This window comes from Candoia aspera, chromosome 1, assembly GCF_035149785.1.
Source record: "Candoia aspera isolate rCanAsp1 chromosome 1, rCanAsp1.hap2, whole genome shotgun sequence".
Classification (NCBI taxonomy): domain Eukaryota; kingdom Metazoa; phylum Chordata; class Lepidosauria; order Squamata; family Boidae; genus Candoia; species Candoia aspera.
Genome location: NC_086153.1, coordinates 252,285,347 through 252,313,225, shown reverse-complemented (window position 1 = coordinate 252,313,225; position 27,879 = coordinate 252,285,347). Strand labels below are relative to the sequence as shown.

At 39.4% G+C, this 27,879-nt stretch overlaps 1 protein-coding gene across 1 annotated transcript in view; it reads left to right on the top strand.

The window, feature by feature from the left end:
* Positions 1-27,879, top strand: part of SPON1 (spondin 1) — a 343,853-nt gene that overhangs the window by 86,709 nt on the left and 229,265 nt on the right. The window contains exons 4-5 of the mRNA XM_063289510.1: positions 17,062-17,135; positions 22,404-22,526. Of these exons, the coding sequence (XP_063145580.1) occupies positions 17,062-17,135; positions 22,404-22,526 (197 nt within the window). The remainder of the gene's footprint in view (positions 1-17,061; positions 17,136-22,403; positions 22,527-27,879) is intronic.

Here is a 27,879-nt window from a genome sequence, read left to right as displayed (position 1 = left end):
AATTTCATTTCTTGTACCAAATCTAAGGAAAGTACAACAGTACAAAAAAGAGAAGCTCTAATTTGTGACCCTTTCCAACATCTACTTGATAATCTTTCAACAGAGCCTATACTTTTTGAATTAAAGCTTTGACAAAATGTATTTATTTATTTAGCTGCCATGGGGTGAAGTATGATCAGTACACTGATGATACCCAATTATACCTTTCTGCCCCTGGCAACTTAAGTGATGCTGTTGAATGTCCTATCCCGATGCCTGAAGGGTGTAGGGGCCTGGATGGGGAACAACAGGCTTCAGCTGAACACTGGCAAGACTGAGTGGTTCTGGGGTATGGGGCCCTCCAGCTCAGGAACTATGCCATCTTTGGTACTGGATGGGATCGCACTGCCCCAAATAGACCTGGTTCACAACTAGGGGGTCCTCCTAGACTCATGACTCCTGCTCAAAGAAGAGGTGGCAGTCGTGTCTAGGAGGGCTTTTGCACAGCTTTGTGTTATATGCCAGTTGCACCTGTTCCTAGACCTGGAGGCTCTGCTCACAATGACTCATGCCCTGGTCAGCTCCCGAATGGTCTACTGTAATGTATTCTACACAGGGCTGTCCTTGAAGAGTATTCAGAAGCTTCAGCTGGTACAAAATCCAGTGGCATGGGCAGTTAGGTGTGCCCCTAGAACGGCACATGTTACACCTCTGCCTCATGAGCAGCATTGGCTGCCAGTTTGCTTTCAAGTCCAATTCAAGGTGCTGGTTTTGACTTTTAAAGTCCTTCAGGGCATAGGGCCAGGTTATCTGAGGAACTGCCTCCACCTGATTACATCTGCCCATCCCATCAGGTCTGGCAGAAGAGGTGTGCTGTGGGTCCCATCTGTGAAAGAGTTTCATCTGGTGGGACCCAGGATTTGGGCCTTTTCTGCCATGGTACACACTCTGTGGAACATCGTGGCCCACTGAGGTGAGATTGGCCCCATCTTTGACATCATCCTGGAAGTCCCTTAAAACATGGCTATATCAGCAGGTCTGAGGATTTCAAGGAAATGGCTATTTGATGAGATGGCTGCATTGTTTTTAACATCTATTTTCTCTACTATCTTGTTATTAATAATATTGTTGATGTCTTTTAAGTATAGTTTTTAATATTTAGTTTTTTATTATGGTTTTTATTGTAGGCTGCCTACAGTCACTTTCCTATGAGATGGGTGGCTATAGAAATGTGATTAGTATGTATTTATTTATTTATTTACTGGATTTGTAAGGCCACCCAACTAACGTACAAAGGAAAAACAAACAATAAACCAAAAGAACCAAAAGACACACACAATAAATTATATAAATACACAATGCAAAATATAAAATGGCAGCCAAACACAATAATAAAAATAACCAAAACTGGACTCAGCTCAACTGGAACCAAATACCTGGAGAAAAAGCCAGGTCCTACTGGCTTTCCTAAAGGTGAGCAAAGTTGAGACCTGTCATTGTAGAGGGCAGAGGGAATGGCCTTGAGGGACAGGAGGAAGAGCCACTATAAGACAATGGTCAGATAAAAGAGAACTCAGTCTGGGGCAGGAATGTAACCTGAGTAAACATCTCAGACAAAATCCTCCCTAGTTCTCATGAAGATAAAGGGAGGAAGCACATTTCGACTTGCAAGATTCTGTTATTATAGCTTTACAATAAAAGTAGTATTGACCTACATGACATTGGATTCCTAGTCTTATCTACCTTGAAGAGCTAACAGTCATATATCAGGGTGGGGTGGGGAGATTGTTCCAGAGCACAGGGACAACCACCAATAAGGTATGCTTCCTAGGTCCCATAAGATGACAAAGTTTAAAAGAGGGAACCTGGAGCATGTTCCTCCTATGGGAGCATGTGGGACAGGCAGATGATCATGGGAGAAGGTGGTCCAACAAGTAACCCAGTCCTATGCCATGTAGGACTTTAAAGGTGATAACCAGTACTTGAATCATACCCAGAAGCCTACTGGGAGCCAGTGCAGCTCATGAGTAGCAGTGTTATATAAGTGTAACCACCTACACCCACACCACTGCATTCTAGATTACCTGAAACTTCCAGATAGTCTTTGAGGGCAGCCCCATGCAGTAGTCCAATTGGAGGTGACTAAGGTGTGAGTGACCATGAGCAGAGGTATCTGGTCCAGGAATAAGCGCTGTGAGGTTTCAGCTGGCTTCTGACTCAGAAAACGAAACTCTTTCTGAGTCAGAAGGGGAAGCAGAAACTTACCAGGCAGAAACTGGGAAAGCAAAACCCAGAAGTGACTCAGCAGTGTGGGATAAGTTACAGACGCTGATTGGCCAGTCTTTGGAAGAGGATTTGAATCCTCCAATCAGCACACGGGAAAGGCGTGCAGAAAAGTGTGTGAAGGAGAAGGCAGCCTGATTGGCTGCAGAGGGGAATAGGCACACAAGGGATCAGCATAAAAAGCAGACATGTGAAGAGCAAGCTGATGGAGGCAACTGATCCTTCGAGCTTGCAGCCCCAGCGGAAGAGTCCTTACCTGTGTTGGAAACCTCATCTGTAGCCGGAGGGGAATCAGCGCCTGCGTTTCCTATTGTAGAGGACCTGTATCCTGCACAGGTTGTCACAGAGGATCTTCTCCTTGCTGAATCCAGCAACCTCAGCCTCACATCCAGTTTCGGACCTCACTGCTGCCATTTGGCTTGTTCCAAGAGTGTTCCTAGCCTTGTTCCTAGCTCTCAGCCGAGTCCGGGATCTCCAGTCCAGTTTCATCATGATTCCAGCTTCCAGCCTTGCCCAGAATCTCCAGTCCAGTTTCATCGTGCTTCCAGCTTCCAGCCTTGCCCAGAATCTCCAGTCCAGTCTAGTGCTTTAATCACCCAGGGACTCCAGGCCAGTCTTGTGCTCCAGGTTCTCAGCCTTGTCCAGGATCTGCAGTCCAGTCCAGTTGTATTCCAAGCTCCCAGCCCAGTCAAGAGCCTCCAGTCCAGCCTAGTGATGAGCCAAGCTCCCAGCCTAGCCTGGAATCTCCAGCCAAATCTAGTCTTGTTCCAAGTTATCAGCCTTTCCCTGAGTCTTCAGCCCAGTGCAGTCTTGCTTCCAGTGCCCAGTCTAGCCTGGTTTGTCCAGTTCAGTTCAGTCTTGTCTCCAGAGCCAAGCCTTGCCCAGTGGTTCCAGTTTGGTCTCACCTAGCTTCCAGGTGCCAGCCTAGTTCGGGTGGTGTTTCAGATCATGGACACTTGCCTCCAGTTCCAGTCTTGCCACGTGCCCTAGATTCATCCAGTTTCCCAGCTCTGGTCAGTGAATCCTTCATAGCTGTTTTGCCACAGCCTTCTCCTGTAACCTTGCTGGTTCTCCTGTTGTTACCTGGGTGGACTTGATCAGAACCAGCCTACCTCATTGATCACAAGGACTTATTATTGTAAATAGTTGTATTAATAAAGAGTGGTTTTGATAACCCTGTCTGGCTGCCTCATAGTCTGAACAGGACAGGTGCAACTGGTGCACAAGTTTCAGTTGTGCAAAAGCTCACCTGGCCACAGCTGCCACTTGCTTTTCAAGCAGGAACTATGAGTCCAAAAGAACCTCCAGATTGTGCACTAAGTCTGAATGGGGCAGTGCTACCCTATCCAGATCCAAAGATGGAAACACTCCAACTCCCAAATCCAGGGGACCCAGAACCTATAATGACTCAGTCTTAGCATGGTTGAGCTGCAACCTGTTCTTCAGACCCTCATAGCCTCCAGACACTGGGATAGGACCTCAACAATGTATAATTGGATATCATCTGCTTATTTATTTATTTATTATTACTGCCCATCTCCCCCCAAAGGAGTATTAATGATACCTTTTATTGTAGGCTGCCTACAGTCACTTTCCTATGAGATGGGTGGCTATAGAAATACCCAAAGGAGTATTAATGATACCTTACCTTAAATCAACAAATGACCACATCCAATGGCTTCATGTAGATATTGAAAAGGATGGTGGAGCCCTGAGGCACCCATAAAGCAGTTGCCTCAGGCTTGATACCTCCCCTTCCACCAACACTGATTGGAACTGGCCAAGGAGGAAGAAGAACTGTCACAAAATGGGGCCTCCCACTCTTTCTTAGCTTCTTCCAGAATTCTGATGATACACAGATTAACCTGACAAAAGTGAGATTCCAAAGACATTATTTTGTCCTGAAGACTTTCAGCCACCTTTAGTAAACCAATTATAGATATAATGGCTTCCCACTATCTTCCTCTGAGATATCCTGATGTCAGCTGTATCCATTCTGGAACAGTATTAACAGTGCTTTAACAGCATTGGTATCTTCTCTAATCTTGAGGAAAACAGCCATCATATCTTTCTCAGCAGCTGCTGAGATTATTACTGAAATGGTGGTAGAACTTTCTTTGGTGCCATTCATGTAGATAATAATAATTTAAAAATCTCAGATCATCAAAATACACATAATCACCTGTGTCTCACTCTGATAATAATTGTTAACATACCAAAGAATCATCTGGATAAAAATTGTAGGGGGATGCAAGAGACTGTCAATAACTGACTACAGCATCATCTTGACCAGAAGCCATCTCAGCAGAGAATTAGGGAAAAGAACCAGCAGGATCCTCTATTGGTCCCCAAGCCCAGTGGCAGAACCTTTAAGGCCTTGTGAAAAGCCAGTAGGGTTGGGGCCAATCTCATTTCTGAGGGAATATTTCAAAGGGCAGGTGCATGATAGAAAAGGCTGTCTTCCTGGGCCCCACCAGATGGCATTCTGCAATAGATGGGGCCTGGAGCATGCTTCTTCTGCTGGACTGTATGGGATGGATAGACATAATCAAAGAAAGGTGGTTGGGGAGAGGTCCCTCAAACAACCCGGTCCCAAGCTATGAAGGGTTAATAGGTTACAATCAGAACCTTGAGTTGAACCTGGAAGCATACTGGTAACCAGTGCAGCTTATGGAGCAGAGGTGTAACAAGCACTGACTGAGGAGCACACATAACATTTAGGACTAGAAGCAGTTAATCCAAGGAACAAGAATCTAAGAACTTTGATTATTAGTCCTCATTGGAAAGAAGATAAAAGTTACAGTATGGGAATGCCAGTGAGTGCTCTACTTTCAAATGAGACATGTATACATCTGTGTATAGGCAATTAAGGCAGCAAAACACTTGTCCATTTTCTCCTACTCTTTCTGTGCAAAGGCTGGATGGGCTTCTCTTTTATGAAAGGGAGGCAGTTCCCATCTTTTCAGTTTTGGTAACTGCTAGTCTTTCAATCAGTATGAGATATAGCTCCCACAGCATGCCTTCCTAATCTGCTGATGTTGGGAAATCACTAAGGCAGTTTTGGAGGAACAGGGGGAGGCAGTGAGGAGAAGAACCTCCATTAAAGGAACATTACTCGATTCACATAACATTAGGCCTGGGCTTGTCCAAAACTGAGATAAATGATTCAGACAGAGAAGATAGTCTAGGAAAGTGTTTCCAGCCTTCTTGGGATTGGTTATCTTAAGCTTCCTTGAAGGATCAAGGTGAGGTATTTGAAAAGGGAGTAAGCATTTCATTTTTCATCAGAGAGAGAAGATGATCACTTATTGCCAAGAAAACTGCTTCTCAGAAACTAATTTCCAAGCATATAATATGTCTCTATACTGTCTTTTATTGAATCATTTGCCATAAATGGTATAGCTTATATCTCAAAGAAGCACTAGAATGGAGTTATTATCTTTTCCTTTGCAATTTGTTCTTTGGCACATGATTTGTAAATCATGCTAAAATTGCTTATTTTGTTCTTATGGGAACAGCTATCCAAATGCAAACGGTATGATTCAGAATAAGGAGGGCTGGGGATGCTGGTTCAAGATAGACAAGGCTGATCATTGTGTCAGAGTCCTGAATAAAGTAGTATGGAATAAAGTAATATGGAAACAAACAGAAGAGGAACTTATTTATTATTTAGGTAGGGAGTGGGCAAGACACCTGAGTAATAAATAAAAGTAAAAGTAAATGTTACTCACTAGCATATCTGCAGATCAAATTGTTGCAGGATCACAAATACATTATATATACAGTATGTGAGCATGCAAGGTAAGTTCTAATAAAATATATTAAAGAAGAGGGGTTGGTTTAGTGATTAAGGTGCCAGGCTAGAAATCGGGAGACTGTGAGTTCTAGTTCCGCCTTAGGCACAAGCCAGCTGGGTGACTTTGGGCCAGTCCCTCTCTCTCAGCCTTAGGAAGAAGGAGGCAATGGCAAGCCACTTCTGAAATCTTGCCAAGGAAACTTCAAGGACTTGTCCAGGCAGTCACCAGGAGTCAACACTGACTCAAAGGCACCACCCACTCCCCCAAATGTGTGTGTGTGTGTGTGTATAAGCCTTAATAAAGGACTGTGTTAATGAATACTAGAGAAATACTACATTCACATGAGTCCAGTCCTTCAATATATATATATATATGTGTGTGTGTGTGTGTGTGTATGTGTGTGTGTGTGTATGTGTGTGTGTGTGTGTGTGTGTGTGTGTGTATGTATGTATATATATATATATATATATATATATATATATAAGGGAATATGGCTGTGGACAGTGAGAGAATTATTCTCAAGTGCAAGTGCAAGACTGTGGGTTTTGAAAAAGTGTGGCTGCATTATGGGGTCAGTTTGTGCAGGTCTCAAAGTAGGTGCACCTTTTTTAAGGATCTCATAAAAGCCTTAATAAAGGACTGTGTTAATGAATACTAGAGAAATACTACATTCACATTAGTCCAGTCCTTCAAAAATAAAATAATATAAAATAAATAATGGGCTAATATTGTAATATTGCATAATATATTGTGGTGTTACAAAATACTTAAAATTCCTACTTCCTTTCTGATCTCTTTTCTTACATGGAAACTTCATAAATAGTGAAGAAATGTCAGTAAGCATAGTTTATATAAGAACATTAGATCCCTTGGTGCCCAAGATTTTAAAATATATATTTTGATTTCTTTAAAAGAGGTTCTCTATTTTTGTAAAGGAATTTAGAGCTGACCTTGGATGGGGCAGGAAGGAATGAACCATTAAGGGGGGGAGTGCTTGTAGAAAAGATGGCACAGTCCTGAGAAAGAGGAAAGTGTGAGAAAGAAACTCAAAATAAACCTGCCTTGATTTTGTTTAACATAAGAGAGAAACTTGGACAGGCTTTCATGTCTCTGTAATTCAATTTTACTGCAGTAAAAAGCATTTCTGGAATCTTTGCCATGCCTGTTGCTTAACCTGGTTTTTCTCAAGGGAATATCAGCAGGGTTGCTTTGAGTTTCTTTCTCACTCTTCCTTCTTTCCTAAATTCCTTTACAATTTTTCCATCTCCTATAAGCATTTCAAAGGAAAAGGTGTAAAGAATTTGGGTAAAGAATTTTGGGGAAAAGTCCATCATATGTCTGAACAATATCTTATGATATGAAAATGGACCAATTTAAGGTTATTGATGCATCAACATACATGAAACATTGATCACTGTAACCTTACAAATAGCAGATCGTATTGTTTTGAGCGTATGATATTAGAGAAATGGAAAAAAAAATCAAAAGTATTATCTGTGGATACTCTGAATTCAGATTCATAACATGCAACTCTGGCACTGGCCTAGTTAGGAAGTATGAAGTTAATGAAGTTCAGTGTTCCTTTCAGTTCCCTATGGACTTTTATTTGGAAATAAAGTTAAAATTACAAATAGTAACAGCAACAAAATCACAGGCATATTCCAGAGGGATTACTCCTGTTATGCATGTTTAGAACTGCTGGAGGGAAGGAGGGAGGGAGGGATCTCCCTTGTTTTAACTCCTTGGTGCCGCACTCTCTGATTCTAAATTGGCAAAAACTGCCTAGGCAGGCTACAAAATAAAACTATTACTGCATAGTAGGGTGAAGCCACTCAAAGCAGTTGATTGTTCTCTGTAAACATGAGCACCTTTTTATATCCTTTGTATTTTTAAATCCAGCGTGTGGTTTTTCAGTGCAGTTGGTGGACCTAGTCTTTGATAGGTACAGATGTAATTTTAAGGGCTGAAGCTGGCAACATAGGAACTAGCTCTACTCAGTCTAGACCATTGTCTTTCAACCTTGGCAACTTTAAGATGTGTGGATTTCAACTCTCAGAATTCCCCAGCCAGCATGCTGGTCTAGACTAAATCATTGTATAAACATACAGCACATCCAGTTGGATCACAAAGCTGAGAAATGGATTGCTAATAGTCAGTTGAGTCAAAAGGGTGGGAGGAAAAGGCTTAAGATTTAAACTCTGGGGCTGATCAATCAGAGGCATCTGCAGTGGGGGTCAATAGCATCAAAATGACAGGAGCAAGCAGGCAGTTGAAGCCGCTTCCCTTTTTAATGTCTATTGCATACATCACACACATGTAAAACAGAACAGGTTAAGTCTTGGCCTTTACTTCTCTTAACCATTGTCAGACAATGTTTTTGAGAATTACAGATGAATCTAAAAAGTGCAAAATATGTCTCAGTAGCCTCTGACAGTGATATCTGAAAGAAACCAGGCTGATTTAAATCAAATGACACATGTATGTGGTGAGGTGGCTTGTGATGTTGAAGTTAAATGAGCTGCAGGAAAAAAAAAATCCAATGCAACTTAATAAAGCAAGATTTGAAATCTTGTTAGCACAAAAGGAACAGAAATCTTATAAATATTCAAAACCCTTAATCAAACAGCTTAGGAAAAAAACTGTTTGGAATGTTCATAATTACTTTAAGTGGCTTATTAATGTTACCATTTTATGATAGTGATAGTGCATTGGGGACATCTAATACTTAATTGTGTCACAGAAGCACACTAAACACTCCATGTTTGGTCACTTGGGATTATTATCCTAACAAATGAAAGCAGCACTTTCCATTATTAATAATTGTTGGCATTTATGTAGTGCTTGAGAGAGTTTCAGTACTTCCCATAGCATAATTCAATTACCTGTGTCTATCTATATCCATCCATCTAACCATGTAGAGTGGCTGAAAGAGACTAGATTATCGAAGGGTGCCTAGACAGCTTATGAGAAAGTATCATTTGAACCGGGAACTTTATGGCCCAGTCTCCTAACCACTATGCTACAGTGATCAACTAGACAAATAACAAGAATGGTTTTTCACCTTTCATGTCATGTTTGGATCCAGTGAACTGTAAACAGCAACATTTTTCAGCAAACATGGTGGTGAATGTTGACCCCTGTCAGATCATGTCCAACATTCCATAGCCTTTGTCCTTAATTTTTTCTGCTGACAGCATCTGATTAATTCCAAGTTATTGCTGTAAATGCTAACTCCTGACCTTCTCTACCCATTCAAAATGGAAAATTGTAAAACAACAGCTTTTGGTTTGATGTTTTTTGTCAGGGAAATGTGTTCCTTACAAGGCTATACTCTTCCCTATTTTCCAACATTTTTTCTCTTCTTAGCAGGAAGCCTTTAAATGTAAAAACTAACCACCATATCAGTCACTCATCTTCATTTTAAAACAAATATACAGAATTCAGTGAAGTTGTTTCTCATATGGGTGTATGTAAACTTAAAAGTGTGTATAATGAAATATTTTATTTGTATTTGGATGTGTTTAAATAGTTATAACAAAGAATTAACTATGGAGTATTGTAAGCATAGACCTACAAAACCATAGGGTAAAAGTAATGGGCCATATCTATTAAGTTCTTTCATTAGGGCTGCTAGAGCTTTGACTGAAAAACTCCAGATGACCTCTAGAGAGAAGCAAAAGCATGCAGAAAGCTCTCTTTGCTGACATCTAGCGTTCATCTGAGCTTTTGCAATCCAGAACTGTTAACCCTACAAGCTTCTTTTTATGTATATCTGGAACCACAGTTACACCCTGCTTAATGAACTACGTAACTAAATGTTAGGATTTCTCAATTGTAGCTTGCAAAATGATGTCTCTGTAGATCATCCAAGCTTATTTTTGTGTTCTTGGGCTGTTGTCTCAAATACCCCCTACTTGTTGAATACCATAAACGTGTATTATTCTGTGGAGTTCTTGGTGCTCTCTGAGCCTTCTTGTTTTCCTGCAGATGTTTCATTGCCAGACTGGGCAACATCTTCAATGTGAAAAGGGAGTAGGCCTTGCTCTCTGTTTATATACTGTTCAGCTTGTGCTGGTGGAGGTGTTGTTCTCTCCTTGGGAGTTCCTTGATTGGACTGTTGTTTGCTGCTTGGTTGGTTGACTGAGTTAATAGTTCTTTTATTAAGGTATAATGTACTGTTTGATTGTTTATCTGGTGTTAATCCTGATGTTAATCTTTCCATATCTGGGTGTTGACTGCTGCCAAGGAGGTGTTCTGGTCTTTTGGCTTTTCAATTGCCTCTTTTGAATGGTATGTAAATGTTATTTACCTCTATGTGTCTGTTGATGGCTGCTTTGTCTGAGTGCCAAGCTCCCTGGAATTCTCTAGCATTTTTGGATTTGGCTTGTTTTAAGATGCTCACCTTCAGCAAAGGATCGTTACCTTGTCGTGGTGCTGGAGCTTGAGCACCTCAATGATGCCATGAGCTAAACCGTGAACGGCCACCCAAGACAGGAAGGTCATGACAGAGAGGTCAGACTAAATGCAATCCCTGGGGAAGGTAATGGCAATCCACCCCAGTATTCTTGCTGTGAAAACTAAGTGGATCAGTACAACCAGAGATATGTCGGTATACCATTGGAAGATGAGACCCCCAGGTCGGAAGATGGTCAAAATGCTACTGGGGAGGAACAGAGGATGAGTCCAACTAGCCCCAGACGTGATGACGCAGCTAGCTCAAAGCCGAAAGGACGGCTAGCGGCCGACGGTGCTGGTGGTGAATGGCAAATCCGATGTTCTAAGGATCAACACACCATTGGAACCTGGAATGTAAGATCTATGAGCCAGGGCAAATTGGATGTGGTTATTGGTGAGATGTCAAGATTAAAGATAGACATTCTGGGCGTCAGTGAACTGAAATGGACTGGAATGGGCCACTTCACATCAAATGACCACCAGATCTACTACTGTGGACAAGAGGACCACAGAAGAAATGGAGTAGCCTTCATAATTAAGAGGAAAGTGGCTAAAGCAGTGCTTGGATACAATCCAAAAAACAATAGAATGATCTCAATTCAAATTCAGGGCAAGCCATCTAACATCACAGTGATCCAAATATACGCCCCAACCACAGATGCTGAAGAAGCTGAAGTAGAGCAGTTCTATGAGGATCTGCAGCACCTACTGGACAACACGCCTAAAAGAGATGTTCTTTTCATCACAGGAGACTGGAATGCTAAGGTGGGCAGTCAAATGACACCTGGAATTACAGGTAAGCATGGCCGGGGAGAACAAAATGAAGCAGGACATAGGCTGATAGAATTTTGCCAAGACAACTCACTCTGCATAACAAACACTCTCTTTCAACAACCTAAGAGACGGCTTTATACATGGACTTCACCAGATGGACAACACCGAAATCAGATTGACTACATCCTTTGCAGCCAAAGGTGGCGGACATCTCTACAGTCGGTAAAAACAAGACCTGGAGCTGACTGTAGTTCAGATCACGAACTTCTTATTGCACAGTTTAGGATCAGACTAAAGAGATTAGGGAAGACCCACAGATCAGCTGGATATGAGCTCACTAATATTACTCAGGAATATGCAGTGGAGGTGAAGAATAGTTTTAAGGGACTGGACTTAGTAGATAGGGTCCTGGAAGAACTATGGACAGAAGTTTGCAACATTGTTCAGGAGGCGGCAACAAAATACATCCCAAAGAAAGAGAAAACCAAGAAGGCAAAATGGCTGTCTGCTGAGACACTAGAAGTAGCCCAAGAAAGAAGGAAAGCAAAAGGCAACAGTGATAGGGGGAGATATGCCCAATTAAATACAAAATTCCAGAGGCTAGCCAGAAGAGATAAGGAATTATTTTTAAACAAGCAATGTGCAGAAGTGGAAGAAGACAATAGAATAGAAAGGACAAGAGACCTCTTCCAGAAAATTAGAAACATCAGAGGTAAATTCCAGGCAAAAATGGGCATGATCAAAAACAAAGATGGCAAGGACCTAACAGAAGAAGAAGAGATCAAGAAAAGGTGGCAAGAATATACGGAAGACCTGTATAGGAAGGATAACAATATCGGGGATAGCGTTGATGGTGTGCTCAGTGAGCTAGAGCCAGACATCCTGAAGAGTGAGGTTGAATGGGCCTTAAGAAGCATTGCTAATAACAAGGCAGTAGGAGACGACGGCATCCCAGCTGAACTGTTCAAAATCTTGCAAGATGATGCTGTCAAGGTAATGCATGCGATATGCCAGCAAATTTGGAAAACACAAGAATGGCCATCAGATTTGAAAAAATCAACTTATATCCCCATATCAAAAAAGGGAAACACTAAAGAATGTTCAAACTATCGAACAGTGGCACTCATTTCACATGCCAGTAAGGTAATGCTCAAGATCCTGCAAGGTAGACTTCAGCAATTCATGGAGCGAGAATTGCCAGATGTACAAGCTGGGTTTAGAAAAGGCAGAGGAACTAGGGACCAAATTGCCAATATCCGCTGGATCATGGAAAAAGCCAGGGAGTTTCAGAAAAACATCTATTTCTGTTTTATCAACTATTCTAAAGCCTTTGACTGTGTGGACCATAACAAATTGTGGCAAGTTCTTAGTGGTATGGGAATACCAAATCATCTTGTCTGCCTCCTGAAGAATCTGTATAACGACCAAGTAGCAACAGTAAGAACAGACCACGGAACAACGGACTGGTTTAATATTGGGAAAGGAGTATGGCAGGGCTGTATACTCTCACCCTACCTATTCAACTTGTACACAGAACACATCATGCGACATGCTGGGCTTGAGGAATCCAAGGCTGGAGTTAAAATTGCTGGAAGAAACATTAACCATCTCAGATATGCAGATGATACCACTTTGATGGCTGAAAGCGAAGAGGAACTGAGGAGCCTTATGATGAAGGTGAAAGAAGAAAGTGCAAAAGCTGGCTTGCAGCTAAACCACAAAAAAACCAAGATTATGGCAACCAGCTTGATTGATAACTGGCAAATAGAGGGAGAAAATGTAGAAGCAGTGAAAGACTTTGTATTTCTGGGTGCGAAGATTACTGCAGATGCTGACTGTAGTCAGGAAATCAGAAGACGCTTAATCCTTGGGAGAACAGCAATGACAAATCTCGATAAAATAGTGAAGAGCAGAGACATCACACTGACAACAAAAGTCCACATAGTTAAAGCAATGGTGTTCCCCGTAGTAACATATGGCTGCGAGAGCTGGACCATAAGGAAGGCTGAGAGAAGGAAGATCGATGCTTTTGAACGGTGGTGTTGGAGGAAAATTCTGAGAGTGCCTTGGACTGCAAGAAGATCAAACCAGTCCATCCTCCAGGAAATAAAGCCAGACTGCTCACTTGAGGGAATGATATTAAAGGCCAAATCGAAATACTTTGGCCACATAATGAGAAGACAGGACACCCTGGAGAAGATGCTGATGCTAGGGAGAGTGGAAAGCAAAAGGAAGAGGGGCCGACCAAGGGCAAGGTGGATGGATGATATTCTAGAGGTGACGGACTTGGCCCTGGGGGAGCTGGGGGTGTTGACGACTGACAGGAAGCTCTGGCGTGGGCTGGTCCATGAAGTCACGAAGAGTCGGAAGCGACTAAACGAATAAACAACAAAAAAGAAGCTCACAGTTTCCCAGTTGAAAGTGTGGTTGAGTCTGTCCATGTGTTGTGAGATTAGGGAGTTTTCATCATGTCTTCTGACTGCTAGTTGGTGTTCGTGGATGCGCTCTGCTAGTCTTCTGCCTGTCTGTCCTACGTAGTGGCTGCTACAATCCTTGCACTGTTTTTTTCTTCTTGGGCTACTGGGTCTTTTGGGTTACTTAAGATGTTTTGAAGGGTTTTGTTGGTTTGTGTGCTACGGTAATACTCTGTGGTTGTGACAATTTGTTGGTAGTTTCTGAGATGTTTCTGAAGTATGGCAGTGTTATCCTTTTCAAAGCTTCTGTTCGTTGTGCCATAGTAGGTTGAGTGGTCAGGCACTTTTTGATAAAGTTGCGGGGGGGGAGGGTATCCATTTTGCTGGAAGATGCTGTATAGACGATCTGTTTCCTTTTTCTGGTGTTCTGGGCTGCTGCGGTGCATTTGTGCTAGTCTGAATAATGTTCTTACACAGCTCCTATTTTGGGAGGCTGGGTTGTTGCTTTGGTAATGGTGCACTTGGTTAGTGTGGGTAAATTTCCAGAAGACTTGAGTTTCTAGCTTGCCATTATTTTTGTTTGTATTATTTGTATTATTCTTTTCCTTTTTTTGTACTATTATTATGATTCTTGTTTGTAATGGCACATTTGAAGATAATTTGAAGATTTGAGATAATGAAAAAAGCAGACAGGAGAGACACAAATGAAAGCAGCAAAAAAATGAAAAAGAAAGCCACAGTAACAATGACAGTTTCTATAGTATCATCTCAAACCCTCAGGTTTGAGATTTATAGCAAGATGTCAGTACCTCATGGCCTATGAAATTCACAAATGCAGCAAAATGACAAAGGGGAAGTAGGGAGCTTTCCTTTTCCTTGACAATGCTAGTTGCCAAATAAATGGTATTTTATCATTTATATTTTTTTATAATGATATAAACGACATTTTTACTTGATGGTACAGAACAGTCCCTGAGAACCTCTTTTTGTCTAGTGCTAAAAAGAGAGATCTTTCTTTGAAATTAGAACAAAACAAAGAAAACTTTTAAAAAGAAGACAATTACAGAAGTGTACAAGCCCACCACACCCAATAACACTGATAGAAATGAACATTTTAGCACAACAGTTTTAAAAGAAATATTAGGCATTTAAAGACAACTTTACCTGATTTGCTCTGGTGAGTACATTTTTTAAAAAAGATGTCTTACTGTATTCTTGGTGGCTGCTAGATCAAACAGGGACTTTTGAATTTCTAATATATAACAAAGTGCATTGATGTTGATGAAAAATCTAAAGATCAAAGTGCAAGAGGAACAGGGCTTTCAAAATCTGGCTTTGTGCTTAACTTCTGTTCCATTTTCGTGGCTGTTCAAGATTTTGTGAATTTTACAAAAGAGTGTCTGATATTTCAAAAAACATTGGATGCCCAAAGAGGCAGATTCTAAGAATGAAAACCACCATTTTGTGAGCAAAAGCCTATTTGTATGGTCTTTCTCTTCTCCCCACTCTAGCCCTCTTTAAGCCCCAAGCATCTTTGGTGCAGGATCCCTCAGTTGTTTTTGGAGCAGGAAGAATTCCATCACAGTTATGCTTAAGGAAGTCATTCTCTAAGCAGACCAAAATATTCTTGAATCTATATTACTTCTCTAGTTCTTTCATGACTGTCCTGGTAGGACAGCATGGCAAGATGGACTTCTTAAATCCTATTTAAAAGTATCAAGTTTGAAACTATAGACCTTCTGTGGCTTAAATGGGTGATGTCAGTGATGATGAAGGGTGACGGCAGACTTGAACAGAGGCAGGGGAAAATTGTAATCTGAATGGAAATAAGCAAATGCGTAAATACAGAAAGACAATAGAGTTGCTTTAATAAGACCCCCAGAGTATTCACTGCAGATTTAAGGTAAAGGCTTCCTGCTGTAACTAGGTCTTATATCAACTTTATTCATACAATGGAGGGTCTTGCAGAATTTTGATTATTTATCAAAATATTAATATTTGAATTAAGTATTCAAACATTTATTTACGTGGTTAGTGTGGGTAAATTTCCAGTAGACTTGAGTTTCTAGCTTGCCATTATTCTTTTTTGTATTATTTGTATTATTCTTTTCCCTTTTTTGTACTATTATTATAATTCTTGTTGTTGTTTGTAATGGCACATTTGAAGATAGATAAATAAATAAATAAATATTCGAATATTTATATCTCCTCTTTATCATTGGATTCAGGGTGAAACATGTACAATAAAAGTACTTTAAAAATTGTACCACTGAGGAGGATTTCGAATACTCCTTTACAAATTTAGTAAGATTTATTCAGGAGAAAGAAGTGGAGAAAATGACATTTGAATTAGAACTATAATCAACCTCCCCAATATATTAGACTGGGAATCACTGTTGTCTAATTATCCACTCCCCTCACTTTTGACTTATCATAATAATATTATTCAATATTTCTCCTTATAAATGAGGTGGAGGCTGCTGAATAAGATAAGACATGGTGTTCCTTGAGAAATATGTGGAGTTTTATGGCGTAGCAACAAGAAGGGGAAAGGGAGGGGAACTTTGTTTTCATGCCCAAAGGACATCCACTGCCTCCATAGTCCATGGAGTTTTCAATCATCCATGTACAGTATGATTTATTGAAAGTGAGAAGGGTGCTAGGAGGTGGGAATTGATAAAGAAAACCTTACTTTGATTCTTATCTCCGAATAGGCTTACTGAGATTTAAGCTATTACACGAATATAATGAAAATAATGTTATTTGTGGAACTGAGTTTACTTTTAACATATTATTAAGAGTTGGAGAAAACTCATGGAACTTTGTTTTTATACATGATAACAGCAGCAAGACTTTTATATACACAATGGTGGAAGGATTTGACATTACCCAGAGTGGAAGAGTGGATTGTGAAGATGATGGAGCTTGCCGAGATGGCTAAATTGGTTAGAGAAAAGACATTGATTAAGTTCAATGCTGATTGGAAACCCCCTTTGGACTTTTTGATTGAAACAGGAAAAAAAATGGAATTATGATATATGGGTTTGATGATTAGAAAAAATATTAGATAGAAAAAATGAAAGTTATGCTGTAACCCTAGAGTAAGAATTCAGTTTAAATCTATATCTATTACTGTTGTAAAACAAAATCGGAAGTCATTTCTTTATACTTCTTTTTCTTTCTTTTTTTCTGTACTTTTGGCTTTGTTCTCTTTCTTTATTTTCTTTGTTTCTCTCATTATAAATATTCTTGTTAGTTTTTATCTTTCTTGTTTAAAATTTTAATAAAGTTATTACAAAAAATAATATATTAATTATTGAATGCATTTTATAAATGCTGTATTTCTCTCTTTCCAACAGAGCAAGTATTGTACAAAAGCGAATTATTTATTTTCAAGATGAGGGTTCTCTCACCAAGAGGTTGTGTGAACAAGGTATAGTGAACAATATTTCCTTTCTGTTTCCATTCTTCTAACTCTCTGTCAAATATGATATGTCCATAACTTTTCTCTCTTTTAGTTGAGGGAGGAAAGGAAGCATGTTCAGACCTGCAAGATTCTGTTACTAGAGCTGTTCCAATAAAAGTAGCTTTAGGTCTGCACAGTGTCTGTTTCTTAGTCTGGTCTATCTTATGGGGAGCACACACCTCAGACTTTAAAAAATAATTTTAAAAAATACATCCCTAGAAGAGGCTAACCTTGCCAATGAGCTAATATGCCTGCTGAGAGAAGCAAGTAGCATAGGGGAAGTTATATCCACTCATCTTCCCTTCATCTCCTTGGGTGGAAAGATAATGCAAGGTAGGCTTTTATGCAATCGTCATCATAAATATGCAAGTTGCTTCATATAGGCTTATAGTGCCATTTTCACACTGCTGTTCCATACAGGGACAGAGATAACCTAAAATATTTTGGCAGAGGAGAAGATGTAATTCCTTCCCTTTTCATTAAAAGAAGAAAACTGAACAGGTAATTCAACTTTACAACAGTACTGGCCATGTTACAGTATCTCCACATTTTCATTTGCCTGAACAATTTGCTTAGAAGGATTGTAAAGTGCAGGTCCTTCAGATATTTAATTTCTCTTGAGATTAAATTAATAATGTATAATTTTTATGCTAAAGCCTTCCAGAGAACGCTTTCTGGATCTTCCTGAACAAGCCTAGTGATTCCTTTGCACAGCATTGCAGAGGTAATTGCAATAAACTGATTTTACTTGTGGCTGTTTATTCTTTCCAAAACAGTCATTTGTAAAGGATTCCCAGGGAGATGGCCTTTGTCTTTTCCCCTTTGACCCAAGGATCCTGGATTAGCATAATCTGGCCTTGACTTTGATACTCTTTCTTAAATATCCCAAGGTCTGTGCTCTAAGATGCTTAACTGAATTTAATAAACATGACATATCTGACACTGGCCAGGCTCTCACACTTAGAAATGCAGATTGCTTTCAGTCTGAAACAGCTCTTTGTGTCATAAAGGGTGAATGTGCTCAGTGAAGTCAGTGGAGCAAGTTACATAAATGAAATTGAGATATCTGTTTTGTACTCTTGAATGCAGAAGAGTCAAAGGAAGCATTAAAAGCCAAAACAATTTGTCAGGAACCTGAATTGCATTCCATTTGTTTCTAAAAGAGGAAAACATTCTGCATCTGAACATGTTTCGAAACTCTCTTTTTACAGCATGTTTTTATTTTTTTACTTTGAAGTTAAATATTAGTATAGGTACAAGGCATTTGCTTACATTACACGTCATTGTATTCTACCTGTAATACCACTAGACTCTGTTAACACAGTGAAGAGAGTGTTGGACATGATATTGCCTTCTTCTGGGGCTTCCATTTCTATATGAAGAATTGTTGTTTGGAAGTATACCCAGGAACATTTATTTATACTATCAAAATGGGAGAAGGTTTGATAGAAATCTTCTCCCTAAATTATGTCTTTCAATGTTCTCTAATATTTTAAGATGGGACCACCAGAATGTGGGAAGGGAAAACAAGGAGGATCAATATTATCGATATCCTAGAATTCTACAACATAATACTTCTCTTGCCAATATCTCCCTGTCTGTACATGTGTATTCATGGCATTTCACTAACATATGGAACTCTGTTACGGGCCTCTTGACAGTAGGTAGTATCATTTTGAAAATGGGGAGAGGGAATCAGAAGGTGGATGGAGAAGTAACAAATGAAGGATGCAAATTCTTTCAGTAACCTCTGTCGCTCCTGATTCCGACCAGGCAGAGTTTCAGCTGAACTTGAAGTCATTTGTAAATAAAAGGCCATGTCTAGGTTAAACTTATAAGTTCAAGATCACAAATGTACTCTGGAGCTCTAGGGTACACATGCAGTCAGCTGACACTTACAAATACCTAGAGTTGTGCTTTACACACAGAGAGAAAGATATATTTGCTTTCAAAAATATATTTGCGAAGTGTAGAGTTCCTATATGTTGCATACCAACAAAGTTCTTAGTAAAATTGAATTAGCATAAATAACATTTCTTTTTCCTAACTGATTATTAAACGTTTGCTTTACCAGTTTTCTGGAGCAAAACTGAAATTCTAGAATTAAACTACGTGAGGAAAATATCTTATATAAGTATGTAGCTGTCATGAGTAAGGATGGCGAGCAGGGGGCTCCCATCCAGACTGTCAAGCGCATGCGTAGCACTGAGGAACTGTTCAGCCATTCAAAGAGACACAGATCAGGACCGCCTTAAACCTTGGGGGTTATATGTCTGGGTTTTTCCCACGCTTCTTCAGTTTGTTAGGATTCTTGTTAAGTACTAGTAATAAATAGTAGAGACCAGTTCATTGTCTCAGTGTGTTTCCTGGTAGTTAGGACATCAATCCTAACAAACTCCTACTCCCATCGAAAGAGGGAGGAACAAGCAATTAAGGAGATACGTTTAGAAATGTCTTCAGAAAACCAAGAAATGCGGCTCGCCATCCAACAATTGGCAGCAGCCCTACAACAACACCAGCAACAAGTAGATCTCCAGATCAACACATTACAAGCTGCCATGCTACAGCAGTTACAACAACCAGCTCCGATTAACCCACAACCGGCACCACCAGCAGCAGCAGCAGCTCCACCAGTAATGTTGAGATCCCAGGGCAGTCTACCAGAGAAATTTGGAGGAGAAGCAGGACAGCTGAGAATCTTTCTCACACAGTGTACTATGTTCTTCGACAGCAGACCCGCAGAGTTTCTCACAGACAGAACCAGAGTCACTTTCATCCTAGGCCTGCTGAAGGGACCAGCTGCCAAATGGGCTATTCCCATGGGACTTTACAAGCAGATAGCACATCTTATCAAGACTCTGGAGGGGAGGGGGCTGAAATGGAATGTGAATCTGGAGGGGAGGGTGATGTCATGAGTAAGGATGGCGAGCAGGGGGCTCCCATCCAGACTGTCAAGCGCATGCGTTGTTCAGCCATTCAAAGAGACACAGATCGGGACCGCCTTAAACCTTGGGGGTTATATGTCTGGGTTTTTCCCACGCTTCTTCAGTTTGTTAGGATTCTTGTTAAGTACTAGTAATAAATAGTAGAGACCAGTTCATTGTCTCAGTGTGTTTCCTGGTAGTTAGGACAGTAGCCTTGCTTTTGGCAGCAAAATACACTTTCTTAAAATACACTATTTTATTCCAACACTGAGCCTATCCTATTTCTCACTTCCTTTTTGGGTTATTGCACTGGTCCAGGATGTGGTAGCACAGGTGGGTATGGGCATGGGCATACTGGCCTCTCAGTCATTCTACCTGGGGCCACTTGTTACTTGTTCAGACTGCTATGAGCAGTCTGTGGGCAACTCTTCAATCCAGCAGTGAGTTTGAGAGGCCCAACCACATAAATTGTGAAAGAGCCTGGTGAAATGGAGAAGCCAGCATGAACCACATGGCATGAGTAGGGTAACTCCCTCTGTCATCAAACAAGCAAGCTACTCCAAAGAAGAAGGACACAGCAACCAGGAAGCCACATGGAATCTTGTGCCTGGGTTGACTCAAGAATATCCATTGTAACTGAGCAAGGAGAAGGAGCAACACATACAGGCATATTATGCGGAAGACTACTATGAGAGGAAGAAGATGAACATAGGTCCTGGGTCCTCAATACTCACAGAGTCAAGTTTTCAGTATTAATTATTTTTTATCTGCAGTTTTATACTGAAAAAGAACCCCATCTGTACTTTATATCATAGTGTATTTTATATGCAATAGTGATAGCACATACATGCACTGACACATATCCCTCAGACTGTTTTTGACAAGGGAAAAAAAAATTCCCCAAAGATGCTAACCTTGCCAATGAGCCAACTTGCCAGCTTAAAGAAGCAAGTAGCCGGAGAGTAATGGATTCTTCAATCTTAATAGGAGCTTGTTTTATTTTTTTAAAAAATGGCATTTTAATTTTTAAGCTGGAATAGGACACATATGCATTGGTTCAGCACAATGTTCTAGAAGTTCTTTGTTGGACAAGTTGGAAGTTGCTGTGCTATCCTTTCCTTATGCCTTAACAGAAGTATAAAGGAATATTTAAGAAGTTTATTGTGCTGAAAGTCTTGAAGCTATACAGCTGAATCTATGCAGAGTAATGTCCTCTGGTCTATCATGCTAGCTATTTTCAACCCATTCTGTCAAGAAAATATAGAAGCTGCAGGCATTTGGATGCTTCCCTATTATAACCTATGAAAAAATATTTTGTTGATTCCAATCTTGAATCAATAAAAATCAAATACTGATGCCTTCAACAATTGCTTTACAAACTCAAATTGAACCTTTAAATCTCAAATTCAAATTGGGTCTTGGCTGAAAGTTTAGATGAATCAATTCTATGTTTTCCAGCCATGCAGTATTTTACTCAGTTCTTTGAGGGCCAACAAATACCTCCCTATAGAAAGTACTGAAAATATCTATTTTGTTTATCAATGAAATGCTTATGTACTGTTCCAGATCCATTTTCAAGAATATTTACTCTCTTATCCATGGGAAGAAGAACGTTGTGTGTGTGTGTGTGTACACAAACAATTATATAGCATATACAGTAATTGTTGTCTGGTTGATTTATTCATCAGAAAACCTTTTTAATAACTTAAATTATTTTTGTTGGTTAATCAGCCTGATAAATAAGGAAGAATAATTGTTTGGGCTTGCAAGCTAATCTTTATAGTACATATTCCTTGACAGAAGCCTATGGTTACTTACAAAAGGAAGGATGGATGATATGGTACAGAAATGTTCTTGGAATTATATAATACCACCTGAAAGAATGGAGTGTAGAGTGATATGATGCAGAAATGTCCTTGGCCTCATGTTGTCTTGACAGGAAGATGTAAATAACAGGTGCAAGTAAGCACACAGATGTAGATACTATTCTAGTATATAAGTCCTAGGTACCCCTCCAAAGAAGAAACTCATGGTAGTTCTGGATCCTGGGAAATTGCTATGTGCATGCCTATTTTAGGGTCCATCCACCCTCATCCTTGGGGATTTCTGACAGACAGAAGGGACATAAGGCAACCTTTACTCTGTATAGGGTGGTAATTCTGTTTCATTTAATGAAATCCCTCCTTAGATGTGCTTATTGCCTTTGAATTGGTACAAAATCTGTTGCCTAGTGTCTTGTTAGTGTATAATACTACCCTTTTATAGTCATGTATTACATAAAATAATGCCTTACATTATTATTTCTTATTAGACTCAGCCATGGAAGGTGTGACAGATAAGCCCATCTTAGACTGCTGTGCCTGTGGAACTGCTAAATATAGGCTTACTTTTTATGGAAACTGGTCAGAGAAATCACATCCAAAAGATTATCCACGTGAGTATTTTAATCCCCCCCCCCCATGCTTTAGATGACCCTACACGGTCTTTCAAAGGACTTTAATTATTTTGTGTTCAGATTTTACACATGCACAGAAAAGCAACCAAAATTTCATATTCAAATGCAACACAGTGGAAAGATTTTTCAGTTATTTTAACAGATCATGAGATTTCAACTGCCCTCAGTTGTCACCCTATAGGGAAAATAGTAAGATAAAATACCATTTGAAAGCATTTAATGTGTAGGTTTATAGACCTAATCAGTTGCTTATTTAACAATATGGCACCCTATTGCACATATGCTCTGTGCTATTATTTTCAGTGCTGATCAGGATTTTATATGTTCATTTAATTTAATATAATCCTGATATTTAGTGGAAAAAAAGTCAGCCATTATTTGATTGCAGCTCCACATTTTTTCAGTTATGTTATTGGACTTAACTTTTAGGTCTTTAAATACTAGCTTCATATCCGTGACAGTGAAGCCAATCAAGTGACCTGGAATTTTGAGTCACATTTATTTTTGCTTTAATAAAGATTACACAATGGGTGACATATTATTAAAGGCTTTGTGTGCAGTTTTATTCTTTAATATTGCCTTTTTCCCATGCAACAAGCTGACATTCATGCAGCCAGAATTTTGTCTATATATCAAATGTTATTGGTATCAGATTCATAGATTTTTGTCTCAACTTTATTAAGCTGGTCCAGATATAGAGCTGTGTGGGTTAATAAAGGAGTTTATATTGACACATTAAAATTTGTGCTTTGAATTTGTGACTGTGAAGTTGAAATCAGAGCAAATGAAAAGATTAATTTTTCCTACAGCTAAGATTCTACAGTGATTAAAGATGTGGGAGAGTATTTGATATAAGATTTCTATCAACTTTATAGTCTGCCTCTATTGGTAGACTAAAAATAAAGTTATTTTGTTATTCGTAGACATTTTTCTGAATAATGTGGGTACCTTGTTCTGTTTATTGCTTCTTCAGCAAATGAATATGTATGAGTAGTCTTTTTAGCACAAATGAGACGAAGCCTCCTTTTTCAGTTATTATTTAAACCTGACCATCGGACTGTCCCTGGGAGAGTGGATTAAATATATATATTAAATACTATAAAATGACCTATAAAAATCATAGTATTTGTTACCTAATATGACACACAAATCTTTGCAGCTCTCCTTCAGCATGCATAGAAAAATGGGTTGTTAGATGTGTTAATTAGTTTGATCCTACTTTCTACTTGTGACCAGCCAAAGTCAACAAATGGGCACAGAGAAAGGAAGATAGCAGGCATGCTTATTGAGAGGCATGCAGAACATAGGAATATTTTCATTCAGCACTAGGGTTAATATTACACAGTTAAAAGAATGATGGATTTAAATCCAAGATGCAGTAATTGAGAATTCCTCCACTAGTTTATTATTTGTATAGCCCATTTTATCTCAAGGGAATATTTTCATGTGTTCTTTCTTAAACTGTACTCAATTGGATTGACCCAGACTCAAGAGAGTCATAGAAGTACTGGACCCTGGATGGGTGGTTTCTTTATATCTCCTATAAGGGTTGGGGAGAAGTTTCATTTTGTATAAAGCAAACCTACGAAAAGTGATATGTGAGTGCTTCCTATATTCTGTTCTACTGCCATCTCTATACTATTACTATGATAATTACTATTATGACAATTACTATACTATTTCTATTCAATTATTATTACTATGACAATTACTATACTATTACTATTCAATTACTATACTCTGTACTATTACTATTCAATATACTATATTACTATTACCTGTTACTCTGTTATCCATTACTCTATATTAGTGTTTCTCAACCTTGACAACTTTGAGATGCGTGGACTTCAACTCCCAGAATTCCCCAGCCGGCATGCCTGGCTGGGGAATTCTGGGAGTTGAAGTCCACATATCTCAAAGTTGCCAAGGTTGAGAAACACTGCTCTCTATATTATACTCTATTACTAGGATGCATCGCTGTTTCTTTCTTAAGCCTGCTCTGTCTAAAGTCCCCTCTCTCTGAGATTTCTTCTTCTTTTTCTGCTAATGGCCAGCCTGTAGAGCTCTTGAACCTTTTTTAAGTTGTGCTTTGTCTTGCTGGGCTGCTATGCTTCTTTTCCTCTCTTTTGGACTGTCCACTCCTTCTGAAGGAAAAATGCCTTCTTTCATTTGGTTGCTGTACTCTGTTTGCTGGTGGCTGCAGAGCTCCAAAACATGCATCTCCTCCCATGCCTGTGTCAAGGTTGCAGCTTTATTGGCAACTCTGCTGTGCTGACACTGGGGAGAAGGCTCAGATGGGAGGGAAAGAAGGCAGCACAGGGGCCTGCAATTTTTTCAAGCAGCCTGCTCTTCCACAAATATAATGTAAATTTGGAAGCATCCACACTAAATGATCTATGGGAATGCTGAATAATTATCACCCTGGCCACATTAGAGATTAGCTGTGGATGAGCAGGATGAGCAGGACTGCTTCCACTGGGTCCTCCTACAACTTTGCCTAACTTTGATTAGTATACCAGATATGCTCCTTTCTAGAGTAGGAGGATCTTCTGATGGTTACTCATGCCATCCTTGCCGCTCATTTGGGCTATTGCACTGGCTCTGGGCTGCCTTAAAAAACAACTTGGAAGTTTTTGCTAGTCCCAGTTATTACCTGGTATTAGTTGCCAGGAGCATATTACATCTAGGCTCTGGGCTCTGTACTGGCCTCCTGTTGGCTTCTAGGTTTGATTTAAAGTGCTGATCATTACCTATGTAGCTTTATGTAGCTTAATGTGACTGCCTTTTCCAACTGGAATTGACCCATCTGATTCTTACATCCTGGAAGAAATTGCTAGTCATCCCTATTTCCACTAAATAAGTTTGGCACTCTTTTTATTAGCAGCACCTACTCTGTGGAACAGCCTCTCTCTAGATACTTATATCTTGATATACTGTACTACAAATATTGTTTAAGTACCATAGCAAAGTTTGGTGTCAGATAGTCCTCCAACGTATGACCACAATCGGGACCGGAACTTCTGTCACTCAGCAATGCAGTTGTTAAGTGAGTTGTGCCCGACTTTACGGCCTTTTTTGCTGCAGTTGTTAAGCAAATCACATGGTTCCCCATTGATTTTGCTTGTCAGGAGCCGGCTGGGAAGGTCACAAATGGCAATCACATGGCTCTGGGATGCTGCAACCCTCATAAATACATGCTGGTTGCCAAGCGCCCAAATTTTGATCATATGACCAGGGGGATGCTGTGATGGTCGTAAGTGTGAGCACAGTAGTAAGTCACTGTTTTCAGCACCATCGTAACTTCAAACAGTTGTTAAACGTATGATCGTAAGTCGAGGACTACCTGTAGTGTTTAAGGCATCAGGCTAGAAGCTGGGAGACAGTGATTCTAGTCCCACCTTAGACACAAAGTTAGCTGAGAGACCTTGGGCCAGTCACTCTCTCTCAGCCCTAGGAAGGAGGCAATGGCAAATCACTTTGAAAAAACATTTCAAAGAAAACTGCAGTGAGTAGTCCATACAGTTGCCATGAGTCAAAATCTGACTCTAAAGCAGAAAACAAAACAAACCATACCAAAAGTCCTGGTTACTGCAGTTCTTTAAAAACCAGATCCCAGTTCCATCCAATAATCTATTTTACCTAATTCTGTCCTCACTCATCATTCCAAGTTCTTAGAGAAAGAATCACCCTTAAGTCATCTTTCCCTTTTTCAAATAAGAAACACCTGTTCGCAAGAAAGCACTTGACTGTAGTAGTTAATCCATCTATTTTGATAATAATCTTTTATGAATAGATCTTTTTAAACCAATGTCTTGTTTTACCAATATATGCTATTGCTCTTAGCAATATTCTCCATATTCAAGACAGTACTACTGAGACAAACTCTTTGAATGTGCTGTAAATTGAATCGTTTGCAACTGCCTTCAATTTTTTTCCTAAACAAAACTCTATTATCAACATTAACCACAAAAGAGTGTAGAACAACTTGTGTCTTGTTACTGTTGCTTCATTATTCCAGCAGCTGCCATTATACATTCTCATTCTGTCATTGACATTCAATTATGGTAACAGTTTTGCCCTTCAGTTATAATACGTTTTCTTCTTACCTGCAATTTCTTTGTTCATTTCATTATGAGGTGCAACATTGCTAGCCACAGTCATTACTAATTATATGCAGTCTAGTAAAACTTCACTTTTGAAAAACAACTCCACAGGAGAGCGAAACTGTTCCAAAATTACTGACTTCTTACCGAATTAAATCTAATGGAATTGATGCTGGGGATATAAACCAAAGCGATGTACTGAAATTTTTATTCCATTTTTTTTTAACTGACATAGGAAGAAATAACACTCCAGTTTTATATGCATACGAAGGGTGTCCTTCCGCTTAAGTCTTTTGTCATTCTGTTAGAACTATTTCATGCATATAATTGTGTTAAAAAATCTATAATACAAATATATCACATACAAAATAAAACAATGCAATATTAAAAAATTAAAATCCAATTAATCCTCAGTGAAACAATATAACAATAAATCTAGTTTCAAAAGCTAAAATCTAACTGGCACAATCAACTCAACTAGATACTTAGGTGATATACAAATCTTCAGTCTTAATTACACACACACAAACACACACACTGCATTTTGAAATGTTCAGTTTCCACTAGCTTCCATGAACAAAATATAACTCAGCGATGTCCTTAACTCATCAGAAAAGAGCAATAATCCTTCCATTAGAGCAGGGCATAAAATAACACTATTTTAGCTCCTTTATAAATTTTATTAATTTAGGTTTAATTGAAGATCTAAGGCAGATAACTTCACAAAACAAGAACTACAGACATAAGAACCCAAAGACAAAATGTTATTGTGGTGAATGGAACAAGCTATTGTTCCTGGCCTGCAGACCAGGTTACTTGCCAAAGCATATAAGGAATGAATGAAGAAATGCAGGAATGTCTGAAGGGAGAGCTTGGAACATCAAGATAGAGTCTAAATTGATAATGTGACTAGATTGGAAGCCAGTAGAGAAACATTACCAAAAGGAAAATTTGAGAGAAGGAAGAACATCCAAAAGTGCCCTAAGAGACTTCTTTTGGATTGAACAAGAGGACAAAGAAAAGAGGCAGGAAGTAGAACTGACGAACTGCTACAGTAGTCCAGAAATGAAAATAATAAGTTTTCTAGTCTTATGGTCATAGGAGGATCAAGAAAAAAGTAACAACAACAACAACAACAACAACAACAACAACAACATGCATATTTAAGGTGTACAATGACATCCAAGCCAAAATGCCTGCAAGGCAATCCAACAAAATGTGTTATACTG